We start from the raw sequence: 14153 nt of genomic DNA, 5'->3' as shown, positions 1-14153 counted from the left end.
TGCTAAATGTTTCCTTTTTAGCAAGTTGAAAGACATTTTATGTCTAGTAGGTCACTTCATATATACAAATAGAGTGTTTATTATTATACCAATCTAGATAAATAAAGTTACTTGGTTATAACTATGACAACTTCACAGTGCTGTTAAAGCTGATATACAATGTATGTTTTACATTCTTCAAAAAACCAACCCTGTTATGTAAAGTACATGTTGTGTGTGTGTGTGTGTGTGTGTGTGTGTGTGTGTGTGTGTGTGTGTGTGTGTGTGTGTGTGTTAGGAGTTGTAATGTTAGGTGAGGTGTGTCAGTGTGGACCATGACTGATTACAGTGGACAGTAATCCTGCAGATGGATTAGCAGGTGGGATTAGGAGAAGTGGGGGTGTAGCACACTGGCACCTCTGAACCGTCACAATATGGAAAAGCAGCTCACAGGGTCTCCCCTCCTTCTTTTTACTGTAAAACACACCATGGAGTAGTCAGACAAGAACATCTGCTGGTAAATGGGTTATGAAATAGGTAATAGGTATAATGTGTATAATGTATTTGTCCCTATGTCCTATATCATCTATCATTCATGAATGTGGAAATATTGTTTTGATGTATTCAGTTGAATTCAGTGGATCACTTGTAGATGGCCATAGAAATGTTCAGTGCTCTATTCCAATTTCATTACTGGCTTTATTACGCTCATCAGATCTTACAGTAAGTTGTAATGGTCTCAGTTGTCAGAGTACATTATCAGGCAGTAATATTACATGACAGCTTAATAGTTGTGCAGTAAAATATATAAAGCATCTTAGAAAATACAGCCATTTTTTGCTGTGGCCTTTTATGAGAACACCAGGACTGGCCTGAGTAATAACACAGCTAATAAAGGTTTATTTGGTACCTTAAATAGATGTTAAAGGTGTGTTTGTGTCATCTTTATCTATTATCTCTTTTCACATCATTTCTTTCTCTCAGTCTAGTATGTTACATAATCTTATTCTTTTAGTGAATTGCTCTTCAAGATTGTTGTGATTGTTCACGGTCAGGATGTGAGCATCCTGTGGAGAACCAAGGCTGCAATTGAAATCCCTGCAGCAAAGAATTTTTCAAGGACACAATAGTAGCTGTCAAGTAAAGAAGAAAAAATTAAACAATCAGATTAATTTCTGCAGAACCTGATATGTAAATATGTTTACATCTTAGCTTGGGCCTGGTAAACCTGGAGGGTGAGAGACTGCTTTCAGTTTGACTTGAAGAGTGAAATTTCACTGACATCTGGTGGACAAATGTCTTAATGTGGCAGACAGGTACCTGGGAGGATGAATGGTGCTGAATAGGAAGGTCTAATGTAATATATATGTATTTAACACACAAGGTGCTATGTTTTCCTCTTCAAAGTACATTATTTTTATTGGATCTCAGGAGTTTTCTATATAACTCCTTTTCATAATGCAGCTCAACCCCCACAGTGTGTCAGGATCCATGTTCTCTGGACTTCCTGTTCTATTTTATTTTGAAGGATCCTGACAGGAACTGGTTTTTGGTTATTTCAGTTTTTTTACGTTGTCCTAATTAATTGATTGCTTTCACCTGTTCCTTGTTTTGTCCCCTGTCTTTATATACCTTGGTTGTTCTTTGTTTTAGTTGCCGGGTTGTCTGCGATGAACTGCTTTGCATGGGTTTGCGTACTGCCAAGACAGCGTTTGAGTTCTTGTTAAGACATTGTTTTGATTATGGACTGCCTTTTGTACCTCCTGATTTAAGTTAAGTATTTCGTCTCCTTTTGGTCTTAATTTCCTGGTTCTTTTCCCCAGTCTCCTGTTTATGTGTCTCTGCCTCCTGCCATGTTTTGCCCTTGTGTTTCATACCTTGATTCCCTGTTCACGTTCATGTTTCCTGTATGGTCTGGTGCGTCTCCCGAAGTGTGTGTGTGACCCAGATTCCTCCAACCTTGTTCCCTTGTGTCCTTATCCCATGTTCTTGTTTGATGTGGATCCTCTTACCTTGTCTTCATGTTCCGTGTCTTTGTACTTCCCTGCCTAGACCGGTTCCTTCTTAGTCTGTTTTGGTTTCTGTTTTCTCCGAACCCAGTGAATAAAGCCTTGTATTAAGTATCAAGTACCAGTGTGGGCGCGTCTTTTGGGCCAAACATTATAATAGTTCCTCGAGTCCTGACAGTACAACCCGGCCACAAAATTAAGCGGACCACGCCCCTTTTTTCCCTTCCTGGTACTAGTTTTGTTTCTCAGTAGTTTTTGATCACCACGTTCCCTGTTTGAGTTTTTTTTTTTTCAGTCACGTAGGCAGACCCAGGAGTTTTTTTTTTTCCTCGCTCTTTTCCTTTCCCTCCTTCCCACCATGTACTCTTCGTGCCATAGTCAGACTCACCTACAGACCATGCAGCAGCTCCGTTCTTGCCCTCCTTTGTCCAGAGCCGTGGACTGTTTGAGGATGGGAACTTATCTCGTCAGTCCCGTTCCCACCTCACCACCACATCACGCCCAAGATCCTGACCCGGTAGACATCCTCACCTGGTTTACCAGACAGGCCCAGAAGCAAGACCCAAGGTACTCGGTGGGGTCATTTTTGGACGATCCGCTTGACAGCGAGTACTCCTCCGACGAATTCTTAGATGACCCCGTCACATACAATCCCTCAGTGCGTTTTGGGGGGCACTATTCTGTCTATCCAGGCCATTGGGATTCACCCGTTCCACGTCCCCCCTCCAGACGCCGAAATCGCCGCCGGCATCGACATCAGACCCTGGACCAGCTCCCCGACAACGACTCAGACTGGGAGACCCTCGACGAAGAGGACTGGGAGTCCTTTGATGAGGACGACTTCGTCTGGGGTTCCCACCGAAATCCTTTCCGCGGTACCCGGCTGGCTATCAGGTCCGGAGGGCTGCCGCGGAGAGGAGTGCCACAGTCCCCCTTGCCACAGCAGTCTGCTTCGCCCCAGTGTCCACTTGGCCTGCCCCCTCGACGACAGCAGCGGAGTCGCCGTCGTCGGAAAGGACCAGCCCGAGAATTTTTGCATCCCGACGAGGTCACCTCTGCCGGGATTCCTCTCACTCCCCCACAGCTACAAGAGCAGGCATCTCATCCAGCGCCGTCTCATCCAGCGCCGTCTCATCCAGCGCCGTCTCATCCAGCGCCGTCTCATCCAGCGCCGTCTCATCCAGCGCCGTCTCATCCAGCGCCGTCTCATCCAGCGCCGTCTCATCCAGCGCCGTCTCATCCAGCGCCGTCTCATCCAGCGCCGTCTCATCCAGCGCCGTCTCATCCAGCGCCATTGCAGTTTCCAGAACCCTCAGTGCCTCCAGTGCCGCCTCGCCGGTCACCGCCTCCAGTGCCGCCTCGCCAGTCACGGCCTTCAGTGCCTCCAGTGCCGCCTCGTTGGTCACGGCCTCCAGGGCCGTCTCTCCAGTCATCGCCTCTGGAACCCCTACAGTTACCCCAGCACCGGCAACGTCCACAAGTTCCAGAGCTGTCCGAGCTACCGGAGTGGCCAGATCCGCCACATTGGTCCGAACCATCAGGACCACCGCTGAAGCCACAGCTACCCCAGGACACCGATTTGCAACTTCCAGAGTCTTCACCACACCCACAGCCACCGGAAGGTCCAAACCTACAGCTACCAAGGAGTTCACAGCCCGCACAGCCGTCAGAACCTCTGCAGTCCCTATGACATCCCAACCTTCCAGAGTTTCCTGGACTGTCCAAGGTTCTCTGGTCTCCTGGACCATCTGAATTCTCGCAGCCGCATCAGCTTCCTGAACTCCCAGAACTCTCAGATCTGTCTGAGTCACTTCAGTCACCACTGCAGTCGATTATACCAATAGAAGATCCCGGTCCATCACCACCGGAATTGGAACCACAATCACCTCAGCTACTAGTGTACTCACGGATACCACATCGGCCCGAGCTTCCGCAACAACGGTCACAGCTGTCTCACTTGCCAGAACTTCCCCTGCAGCAGCCAGCTCCTCCACAGCTTCTTAAGCCATCTCTACAGTCACCAGAGCTTTCACAGCCATCTCTGCTGCCAGAACCACCGGACTGGTCCGAATCACCAGGGCCGTCGGAATGGCTGAATCCACCTCACCTTCAGCCTCAGCCTTCAGTTCTGCCTCAGCTTCCAAATTCGCCTCATCTCCAGCTTCCAGATTTGCTTCATCTTCAGCTCCCAGACCCGCCTCGGCTTCAACTCCCGAGTCTTCTTCTGCTTCCAGATCTGCCTCAGTTTCAGCTTCCAGATCCACCTCGGCTTCCGCTCCCAGATTCGCCTCGGCTTCAACTTCCGAGTCTTCTTCGGCTTCCAGATTCGCCTCGGCTTCGGCTTCAGCTCCCAGATCTGCCTCGGCTTCAACTCCCGAGTCTTCTTCAGCTTCCAGATCTGCTTCAGCCTCAGCTTCCAGATCCACCTCGGCTTCCGCTCCCAGATTCGCCCCGGCTTCAGCTTCAGCTTCCAGATCCGCCTCGGCTTCAGCTTCCTGGTCCGCCTCGGCCTGAGCTTCCTGAGCCGCAGCCGCAGCAGCAGCTACCTGAGCTTCCTGAGCCGCAGCCGCAGCAGCAGCTACCTGAGCTTCCTGAGCCGCAGCAGCAGCTACCTGAACTTCCTGAGACTCAGCAGCAGCCTCCTGAGCATCCTGAGCCACGCTCTCCACGCGGACGATTCAACCCCGCCTGAGGGGTTGTCCACCCGAACGGCCCCAAGTCTACGTCCGCCGGAGAGGCCGCCCGCCAGAGCGGTCTCAGAACCTCGCCCGCCGGAGAGGCCATCCGCCTAGGTGGTCTAGGACCTTCAGCTGCCTGAGAGGCCGTCCACCAGAGCGGTCTCAGAACTTCGCCTGCCGGAGGGGCCGTCCACCAGAGCGGTCTCGGACCTTCGGCTGCCTGAGAGGTCGCCCGCCAGAACGATTCCAGACCTTTGTCCTCCGGAGCAACTCTTGATACCACGTTTGTTTTGCCCCACCCGCCCGCCCTCAGGAGCCCTCCTCCTAGGACCCCCACCGCCCACCCAGTTGGTGTGTTTTGGACGGTATTTGTAGGCTGTCAGGGGCCGGCCTTTAAGGGGGGGGTACTGTCAGGATCCATGTTCTCTGGACTTCCTGTTCTATTTTATTTTGAAGGATCCTGACAGGAACTGGTTTTTGGTTATTTCAGTTTTTTTACGTTGTCCTAATTAATTGATTGCTTTCACCTGTTCCTTGTTTTGTCCCCTGTCTTTATATACCTTGGTTGTTCTTTGTTTTAGTTGCCGGGTTGTCTGCGATGAACTGCTTTGCATGGGTTTGCGTACTGCCAAGACAGCGTTTGAGTTCTTGTTAAGACATTGTTTTGATTATGGACTGCCTTTTGTACCTCCTGATTTAAGTTAAGTATTTCGTCTCCTTTTGGTCTTAATTTCCTGGTTCTTTTCCCCAGTCTCCTGTTTATGTGTCTCTGCCTCCTGCCATGTTTTGCCCTTGTGTTTCATACCTTGATTCCCTGTTCACGTTCATGTTTCCTGTATGGTCTGGTGCGTCTCCCGAAGTGTGTGTGTGACCCAGATCCCTTCATGCTTGATCCCCTGTCCACGTTCATGTTTCCTGTATGGTCTGGTGTGTCTCCCGAAGTGTGTGCGTGACCCAGATTCCTCCAACCTTGTTCCCTTGTGTCCTTATCCCATGTTCTTGTTTGATGTGGATCCTCTTACCTTGTCTTCATGTTCCGTGTCTTTGTACTTCCCTGCCTAGACCGGTTCCTTCTTAGTCAGTTTTGGTTTCTGTTTTCTCCGAACCCAGTGAATAAAGCCTTGTATCAAGTACCAGTGTGGGCGCGTCTTTTGGTCCAAACATTATAATAGTTCCTCGAGTCCTGACAGTGTGAGTACCAGGCACACACACGTGCACATGTATATACACATATGTGACCATCCATACAATAAAAACTTAAAATCTACAATCAGTTCAATATTATTTATAATATAGAGTGACAAACCGGATTGCAGTGATTAATTAGGTTCTGTGTTTGTCTCATACTGTCATGGTACTTTATTTTTCAGTTCATTCATTCTTTTGTTACTGTTTTCTCATTTCAGACCCAGCCCTCCTGTGTCCATCCTTATGCTGCTCTCTGTGTTCCTGTACTGCACTGGCCTCTCCATCCTACCTACACTCACTACCATTAGACCAGCTCTCAGCAGTCAGTCCTCACCAGATATTGTCAACTACAGTCATTGTCATTCCTCAGCCTGAATCTATGATTTACTTACCTGTGACCTGTATATGGCTGACTGCTTTGCTCCTTATTTGCTCGTGTTTGCTCTCTCCATCCTTTCTTTATGCAGATCCACTTATATTTTGGTCTGGTCAGTATGTATAATAGTTAAACTTATATTGACCAGCTAGAAAATGTAACTGTTGTTTAAACATGCATTAACAGTGAAGTTACAGTTGGTATAATCAATGCTTTAGATCTCAGTAAGTAACAAACAGCTTTCAACAGCAAGGAGCTAATTTCTCTCTTGTGAAAGACTGTAGCTGGACTATTTCTGCCTTTGTTATATTGTAGAAAGGGTCCAAGATGGTAGCCTACTTAGCCTACTCATTGCTTGTCTTTGAGCAGGTGATGTCCTGAGTCGACAGTTTGTTCAACACTGAGCAGGTGTTTTGGAATTAAAAACAATGAACGAAAGAAGTAGACTGACAAAGCTCCAACTGGCAAAAAAAATAGCATTCAATTTCCATTATTGACAACAGCCAAAAGAAACTTCTTAGTGACATCATACCTACTTTGTGCCCTGATGATAAAGTTTCTCCCCAGTCCTCCCAAGTAGGAATAGTTCTTTTCTGAGTTACAGTATGTGGGGGGCTGCAGAGGGATGGGGCTGCTTGCTGCTGATAATTTTTTGGGACAGAGGACAGAGCCTCGTATTTGTGACAGCAACATTTAATAACTAAATATAATCGAATTTAAAAATAATTACATTTACACTTTAAAATATTTCCTTTTATACTGTCTCCTTAAAGTTGTTTTCAAATTCAAACATATTTTACAGTATTGCCTTAGCATGGTGCAGGTCAACAATATTTAGCCTAAAATGTAACTTAGAGCTTGGACTGAAAAAATCATAGTTTATATGTCAAGAGATTTGATTAAAAAATACATAAATATGTGACTGAGAAACAACAATAAAAAACAATAACACTGTTTCTCTTCCTCTTGTCAGTAAATGGAAACAGAAAATGACGAGGTCTACAGATCTTCCTGATCCTTCTTTTCCATTTGGACTTTCACCCGGAAACAGATTTTACTGAAGAAACTAGAAACTACTGTGGAAAACCAACAATTAGAGTATAGACCTGGGCAGGTCTATACTGAGGAGTGCCTGCTGACTGGGGTCAATCAGGAAACATTTTCTGTCTAAAAGTAACATTTCATGTCTAACCAATTAATTATATAGAGCTTTGAAAAATAAGAATTGAAGACTTACCAGTTTCTCCACAACCTTCTTCTTTTCACTCTTCTAGAAGTTAGTTAGCCCCCATTTGGCAATGTCCACTGAGGTCTGAATGGCAACTTGATGGTCACACGTAGCCAATGACAATTAGGCTAAAAATGGCAAAAATCAGGCAGGCCGATTAATTGGTCAACCTCTAATACACATAAAAAAATAAAAATTAATAAGTAGAAGCGCTTTCAGTTAAGTATTTCATATTTACAAATTTCAGAATTTACATTTACTGCACAGACAACAGTTACGGCACTGACATCAGAGGTGTTCAGTGACAAACATAAATTAGCTGTTCACCAGAGTGATGGCAGTGTAAATGAACCGTCCTTGTGTCTGGTTGTTTTGGTGTACAGGTCCTCATTGGAGGGCAAGTTGTTGTTCAATCTGCAGCCACACAGCTTACATGTCACCATAGTCATCAGATCTTTCTCGCTTTAATAAGGACAAATCAGGTCTAACTTCAATATTAAAGTGGCCACTTGGCAATGAAACCCTAAGTTTAGGAGAAATCGTAGTTTTTATTTGAATAATCTACAGCTTGACTGAGCCATGACTGTGAGTGAATAAAGTGCATTACAGACTAACAGAAGTGTGCAGAGATTGATGAAACAGAAACTGTTATTAGCAAAAAGCTATAAATACCATAATTACCTTAACTGAAATTATTGCAAGAAGAATAAAAACATGTAGAGCCGCTAGGCGGCAGAATCATTCACACTATGCGTTGAATCTGTCATTTACAACATGAAGTAGAAACACTGCGTGCTGCCTTCCTTTACTTCAGGTAAGTCGTATTAACTTGATAATAATATAAGTGAAAGCGTGTCGTGCAAATGATGATTTCTTGTTTACCTGAAACATCAGAAAAACGTGTGTGTAAGAAGCGTTAAAGTTGGAAAATTATTTTTTATATTTAAAGCATATTTATTAGGGGAAGTTTGTTTGTCACCTTGTTGGATCATTTGTGAGCACTGAAGTACGTACTGAAGGCTTAATGTCCCACAACACAAACGCAGCGCCGTTCGTCCCCGGATGCTTTGCTCCCTCCAGTTCATGGTTGTCAAGCTATTTACAATGAACCACAAAATTACAGGAATCTTGTCTTCAAAATAAAACAACAGGTTTCTCATCACTGAATTATTTGTCACGGTCAGTGGTGGTCGTGAGGGGATTAAAGCTAGCTTTATTTTGAAATTCATTACCGGAAACTCATAATTTGCGTTAGCTTTACGGTCATATTACCGTGAGCTGCTTCAAAAACAATGGACTGCTTAATTTCCTGACATTTCCAGTAAACTCAGTGAGGTAGGTTTAGGCCTGCGGGATGCCCCAAGAGTTGTATCCCTTCGTGGAGGACAGTTTCAGCCGCTTCCCGTCGCAGAGTAACATTTACGGGCTGTGTCAGGCCGGGCAGCAGGAGCTGTTAGCGGCCACCCTCAAAGGGAAGGTGGTGTGTTTCAGATACCAGGAGCTGCAGCAGAAAATCCGACCTGTGGCCAAGGAGGTTCAGTTCACATACATACCAGGTACTCCCTACATACCAGGTTTACTGAAAGACAATAAAATCATGAAGAGCCACAAAAAAGTCTCAAAAGGTCTCTAGACTTGCTTTACCATAAGGCTTAAGTAGTCTGCTTTCAATAATAATGTGTACACAGAAAGGGTCATTAGTAATTACGAATTACTTCTTTTCAAAGAACCCATGTTTTTGTGACTGCAGAAAGTGGTCTGATGTACCAGTGTGTGCAGGTGGTGCTTTTCACTTCACTGTTGTAACATGAAAACTGGCACATTTCACTGAAAATAGGAGACAGTACCGTGACTAAACCAGCAAGTGTTTACAGTGTGTGAAACGCTAATTAGGTCGTTTTGTCTTGTAGTAATGTCTTTGTATTCACAGTAATTTTGTCCTGACGCTTGAGTTATTTCATGTGTATGTTGGTTGTTGATCAGTGCTGCCTTCTTTACCTAGTTGATGCAGAGATCGTATCAATCGATGCTTTCAACAAGTCTCCTCCCAACAGAGGCCTGGTGGTGGGCATCACATTCATAAAGGTATTTTCACATTGAAGTTGAGGAGTTATGGTGTGTGTGTGTGTGTATCACTGTAAAGCTTTTGAATGCTTTTTACAGTGACCACTGTTTATGACTAATCCTCTGCAGGACTCTGGTGACAAAGCCACTCCGTTCCTGAACATCTACTGTGAGTACGAGCCTGGTTCAGAGTTCAACCTGGACTCTATTGCACGTGAGTCAAACAGCATCCAGATGTGTACCGTGGCCACTTTATCAGATGTTTCATATGCTGACGTCAGTGTGTCTCTCTAAACAGAAAGTTGTCTAAATCTGGAGCTGCAGTTCACACCCTTCCAGCTGTACCACACAGAGTAAGTAAAAGTCACAATTCCTTAAAAAACTTTTAACTTTTACTTCACTGAATTATTACATTTATGCTAATTAACAAATTCCCTAATTAAATCTCATCTCATTTATCATGCTGCTTTGGACCTGTTACTAGAAGTTAATTATTATCTAGTGTCGCGGTTGGTATCGCAGTATCGTCTCCCATGAAATTTTTGCTTGTGATCTCATGGTGGTGTTGCATGAATACTCCTCTGACTACACTCTGACATTTTGATCAAATGTGATAAATGTCAGCAGCCTTTATTCTGTCCGTCAGGGTTCAGTGTGATGATGGAGGCAGTGAGACTGTGTTTCTGCTCAGTGGTCATGACCAGAGGATCCACCTGTACAAGGAGGTCAGATCAGAGACTGCCTCAATCTGTGTCTGTCTGTCTGTGTTAGAGATGAAGTTTTGATTTTGATTGCACTGGTATATATACAGCATATATTAGTATTGTGTTTGTGTGTGTACAGGCTTTTCATGAAAGCTTATAAAGTAGAAAACATAAGATCTGTCCATCCATCATCTATACCCCCTTATTCCTATTTAGGGTCATGGGTATCTGCTGGAGCCAATTTACCTGGAAATTTTCTGTAAATATTAATCTTGAGGACACCATCTTCATGTTGGCTTTGCTCATCATTAACCTTGGAAACAACAGCCACATTAATTTTTCTGCCAAATAAAAGATATGAATTCAAAGAGATGAAAGCTTCAGAAAGATTCTCATAGCAAGAGCGAGAAAGCAAGACAGCAATGAGCTTTGATTCATCATGTGAACGTCAGGGCATCACTGAGTCTGACTCTACTGTTTCCAACAGAACGCATCCCTGCACCAGTTTGAAGAGCAGCCAGTGGAGAGATTCTTCCCTGAACTGCAGCAACTACCCAGCAAGTAAGACTGTGTGCCTTTGGCTCTGTTAGCTGCCTGTGTGACTGTCTGATTTCTGGAGTGTGGTAAGGGATTGGGTAATTGCGAACATTAGTAAGTCAATCTTTATTTCTGTGCTATTGCAGTTCAGAATCTAAAAAAGTGTGTGTGTATATAGCTTCAGAGGGGTACAGTACATGGTGTAGGGGGTGGTCTGTGCTGATAGGCAGATGGTGGGCTATTTCACTTTCACACTGACAAGAGCTGAATGCACGTTAGGCACACCATTATTTCTAACATCAGCTCATAACATGAAGAACATCTGGCTATGATGTGTAAAAGACCTAGATATAGCAAAAAAGACCTGTCCTTCTAACAAAAAGGCTAATATGTTTGTCATGGTAGCAGAAATACAGTGGTTTGGCTCAAAACATACTGTATATGTCAGTATGTGATTCTTAATTGTGTGTTCCTCTCTGGCCATGCAGTGTGCTGTGGCTGGATATGTTGAGTGTAGCTGGTGGCCAGCGACTCTCAGCATTTGGCTGTCAGAATGGTTGCATTGGACTGGCTTTGGTCAGCCAGACTGGACCAGGTAAATTAAACCACACACAGAGGCCCTTTGACATTTAGAGATGTTTCACTTTTTTTTTTCCCCTTGATTCTATTTTTAAAATTGGAGCTCTCTGGAGCTGGAACTAGTCCTAAATGGTTCTCTGATGGGAGCTTTCAGGATTACATCTGCTATCTGATTACTGGAATTTCCCCATCCTGATTCTGTATTGTAGTAATTGAATATAAGGTGCAGTAATCATTAATATATGTTTGTACTATTCCCTGATGTGTTTTCCATCAGAGGTTTTGCAGAGCTGGCGTGTCCAGTTTGACAGTCCGATCTCCACAGTGCTGCTGTTCCCTCTCAGTTGCCAAACTGAGCAGCTCAGCAGAGAGGAAAGTATGTTACTAGTCTGTAGTAGTTTGTCTCTTCTTCATTTACCTCTTTTTGAATCTGCAGTGTTCTTCAAGATTGTCACTTTTCTACTTCAGGTTTGGAAATGAAGGGGTATAACCTTCTAGTCACCAGCACTATTGAGATGGCAGTTGTCTTCAGGTTAGAACCAGCGAGCCTTTTAACAGTTTCTGTGAAGTATTCACTTTCTTTTGGGTAGTTTTACTTAAACTTCCTTTTTATTGTATTCAATGCAAGGCAACACTGTGTGTTATTTGTGTGTCTGTGCTCTTTCAGAGATGTCCAGGTCTGTGGCTTGTCTCACTCAATGTGCCTCTCAGAGAGTGACCAGTGGGACGCCATCCTTTGTGCTCTAGTCATTGACCTGGATTTTGACGGGCAGAAGGAAGTGCTACTGGGAACTTATGGACAGGTCAGAGTGTTTCTTTACTGCTGTCTTTATTAATAGTACTATAAATAATAAATCTGCTCATTTTCTGTATGTTCTCTGTTTCACTAAATATTATCAGCATCTCAGTGGTGTATGTGGTACTAAGTCACAATAAATTACAATATCCATGGTCATCATTCTGAAGGAACTTGAATTAAAATGAGGGAATGTAATAGAATAAGACATGTTTTTGTCATTCAAGCATAATATGGTGAAGTCTCTATGATACCAGTGTTATCTGCCTCTCTGTCATGCAGGAACTTCTTTGTTATAAGTTCCATGTTGCAGGGAGTGGGCCAGATGGACAGTTTAAGCTGCAGTGGAGGCAAAGCTTCAAGAGTCCTTTGCTGTCCATCATCTACTTAGACTTGACTGGGGATGGTTTGAGAGAGCTGGCCATCCTCACATTAAAAGGACTGCATGTCTTACAGGTAAGCACAAGGACAGATCACAGAGATCAATGATGCAACTCAAAGCTACAGTGTCAGGGTCAGGCCTTTCTGCTGCTATTCAGCATTTCAGCATAAGGGCTCATCTGCTTCTTAAGTAAGACACAAAACTGAGAAAAAATGTTATTTCTGCTGTAGAGATGATTTGAAACATGTGTCAAGTAAATGTGAACCACTATTGGCTAGCAACACAATTTTAAGTAGAATTAGTAGAAGCAACTGTACAGGCACTTTACCTGTGTTTTCCTGATCTGTGGTAGCAAGGAAATACCCAGCAGTAAATATCAATTTTCATGAAAGCTTGTGAACTAGAGAGATCCAGCACAAATGTCTAGAAAGGACACGGTGATCAAATGCTTCCATAATATGCCTTTTATTTGCTTTTCTTCATTAGAATACAGTTTTTCTGCATTTAGGTGATTCTTCCTATAGCATCATTCTTCATCACAGAGCTGCTGATATTGGCCAACCCCTCTAAAGAAAAATGATTACCATGATCTGCATCTGAACTGTGAAAAGCTCACTGCATATGCACCTTTTCAGCTTTGTCACTGTCATGTATCCAAAAGCACCGGACAACTGTTTGTAAAGCACCACTCACAGCTAATATTTTTTGTAACTAAATCCAACAGACCTCCACAAGTACATTTTCCATACTGTGCATCTAATCTGAGGGTGTGTTTTAACTTCTCTGTCTTTCCAGCATAGTCTTACCAGCACTGCTGATTTGGTCTTGGAGCTGCTCGCCCAGAGGGTGTCAGCACTGACAGCTGGCTCTGAGCTGGAGTCAGCCAAAGCTCACAACACTGAGGAGGGTGATGCTCCAGCTAAGACAGAAGAGTGTGTATCTCATACACCAACAAATTAAACAAAACCATGCATTTGGCTTAAATGTGTCAACGAGGCCAATAGCTGGAGCACAGACCGGACTGTGTGCCTTACTTAAAAGTGGAGTGTTTTCTCACGGGAGTGTATTCAGATGAGTTGTAATGAGAAACACTAGTTCAAACATCATATTCACCATTCATTCACTCTGCTGTGTGCATGCATGTTGCTGAAACAATGATGCAGGAGCTCCCAGTAAGTCCAATACAAAGATATTGTGGACTATGAGATATGTGTTAACAGATAATGTATATTTGCACATATTAAGTGACACATTTGGGCCTGTCCACTATCTTCTTTCTTTGCTTTCTTTGTGTAATTAAATTACCATAATATTTAATTTCAGAATTTAGCACTGAAGTGAGATTATTTCATTCTTCTCTAATGCAAACTGCCTTTTTATTTCAACTTCCTGAGGCTGGTGTGATGTAGTTTAAGATAGAGACACTGAGTACTAGAAACATCTGGAATCAAGAGCTGCAATGGATACAGATGAACAGCTTTTGGTGTTTTTGCTAGAAAAATTATTTCTAGATTCAAAATAGTATTCAAAATACAGTTAACTGTGCCATTTGACTGAATGGTTATTTGGTTGTTTCAGCTCTATATTAATATATTTAACTGCCTATAAATAATAAATAGATCTTAGGACTGAA

At 43.7% G+C, this 14153-nt stretch overlaps 1 protein-coding gene across 2 annotated transcripts; it reads left to right on the top strand.

Moving 5' to 3' along the window:
* The first annotated feature begins 8282 nt into the window (after nucleotides 1-8282).
* On the top strand, nucleotides 8283-13845 carry kptn (kaptin (actin binding protein)). 2 transcript variants are annotated; one of them, XR_003297055.2, is made up of 12 exons: nucleotides 8283-9014; nucleotides 9461-9543; nucleotides 9652-9736; nucleotides 9821-9875; nucleotides 10169-10247; nucleotides 10714-10787; nucleotides 11252-11358; nucleotides 11620-11718; nucleotides 11811-11874; nucleotides 12010-12145; nucleotides 12452-12594; nucleotides 13316-13447. XR_003297055.2 is itself a non-coding variant. In XM_026329407.2 (12 exons), exons 1-12 carry the CDS (start codon nucleotides 8813-8815, stop codon nucleotides 13478-13480), a joined length of 1323 nt encoding a protein of 440 aa, XP_026185192.1. In that variant the 5' UTR covers nucleotides 8283-8812; the 3' UTR covers nucleotides 13481-13845. The 2 variants fall into 2 exon arrangements, 1 of the variants encoding a protein (XP_026185192.1); XM_026329407.2 differs by having other exon boundaries at nucleotides 12421-12594; nucleotides 13316-13845.
* The last annotated feature ends 308 nt before the right edge of the window (nucleotides 13846-14153 follow it).

This window comes from Mastacembelus armatus, chromosome 14, assembly GCF_900324485.2.
Source record: "Mastacembelus armatus chromosome 14, fMasArm1.2, whole genome shotgun sequence".
In the NCBI taxonomy this organism is placed as follows: domain Eukaryota; kingdom Metazoa; phylum Chordata; class Actinopteri; order Synbranchiformes; family Mastacembelidae; genus Mastacembelus; species Mastacembelus armatus.
This window is presented reverse-complemented; position numbering and strand designations above follow the sequence as displayed.

What these genes read in the sequence shown, in the direction of transcription:
- kptn (XM_026329407.2), top strand. Translation starts at nt 8,813, where the DNA reads ATGCCCCAAGAGTTGTATCCCTTCGTGGAGGACAGTTTCAGCCGCTTC. An exon ending in CTGCAGCAACTACCCAGCAA is followed by an intron (nt 10,788 to 11,251) that starts GTAAGACTGTGT and finishes CTGGCCATGCAG; the next exon opens with TGTGCTGTGGCTGGATATGT. An exon ending in TACTGGGAACTTATGGACAG is followed by an intron (nt 12,146 to 12,420) that starts GTCAGAGTGTTT and finishes TCTGTCATGCAG; the next exon opens with GAACTTCTTTGTTATAAGTT.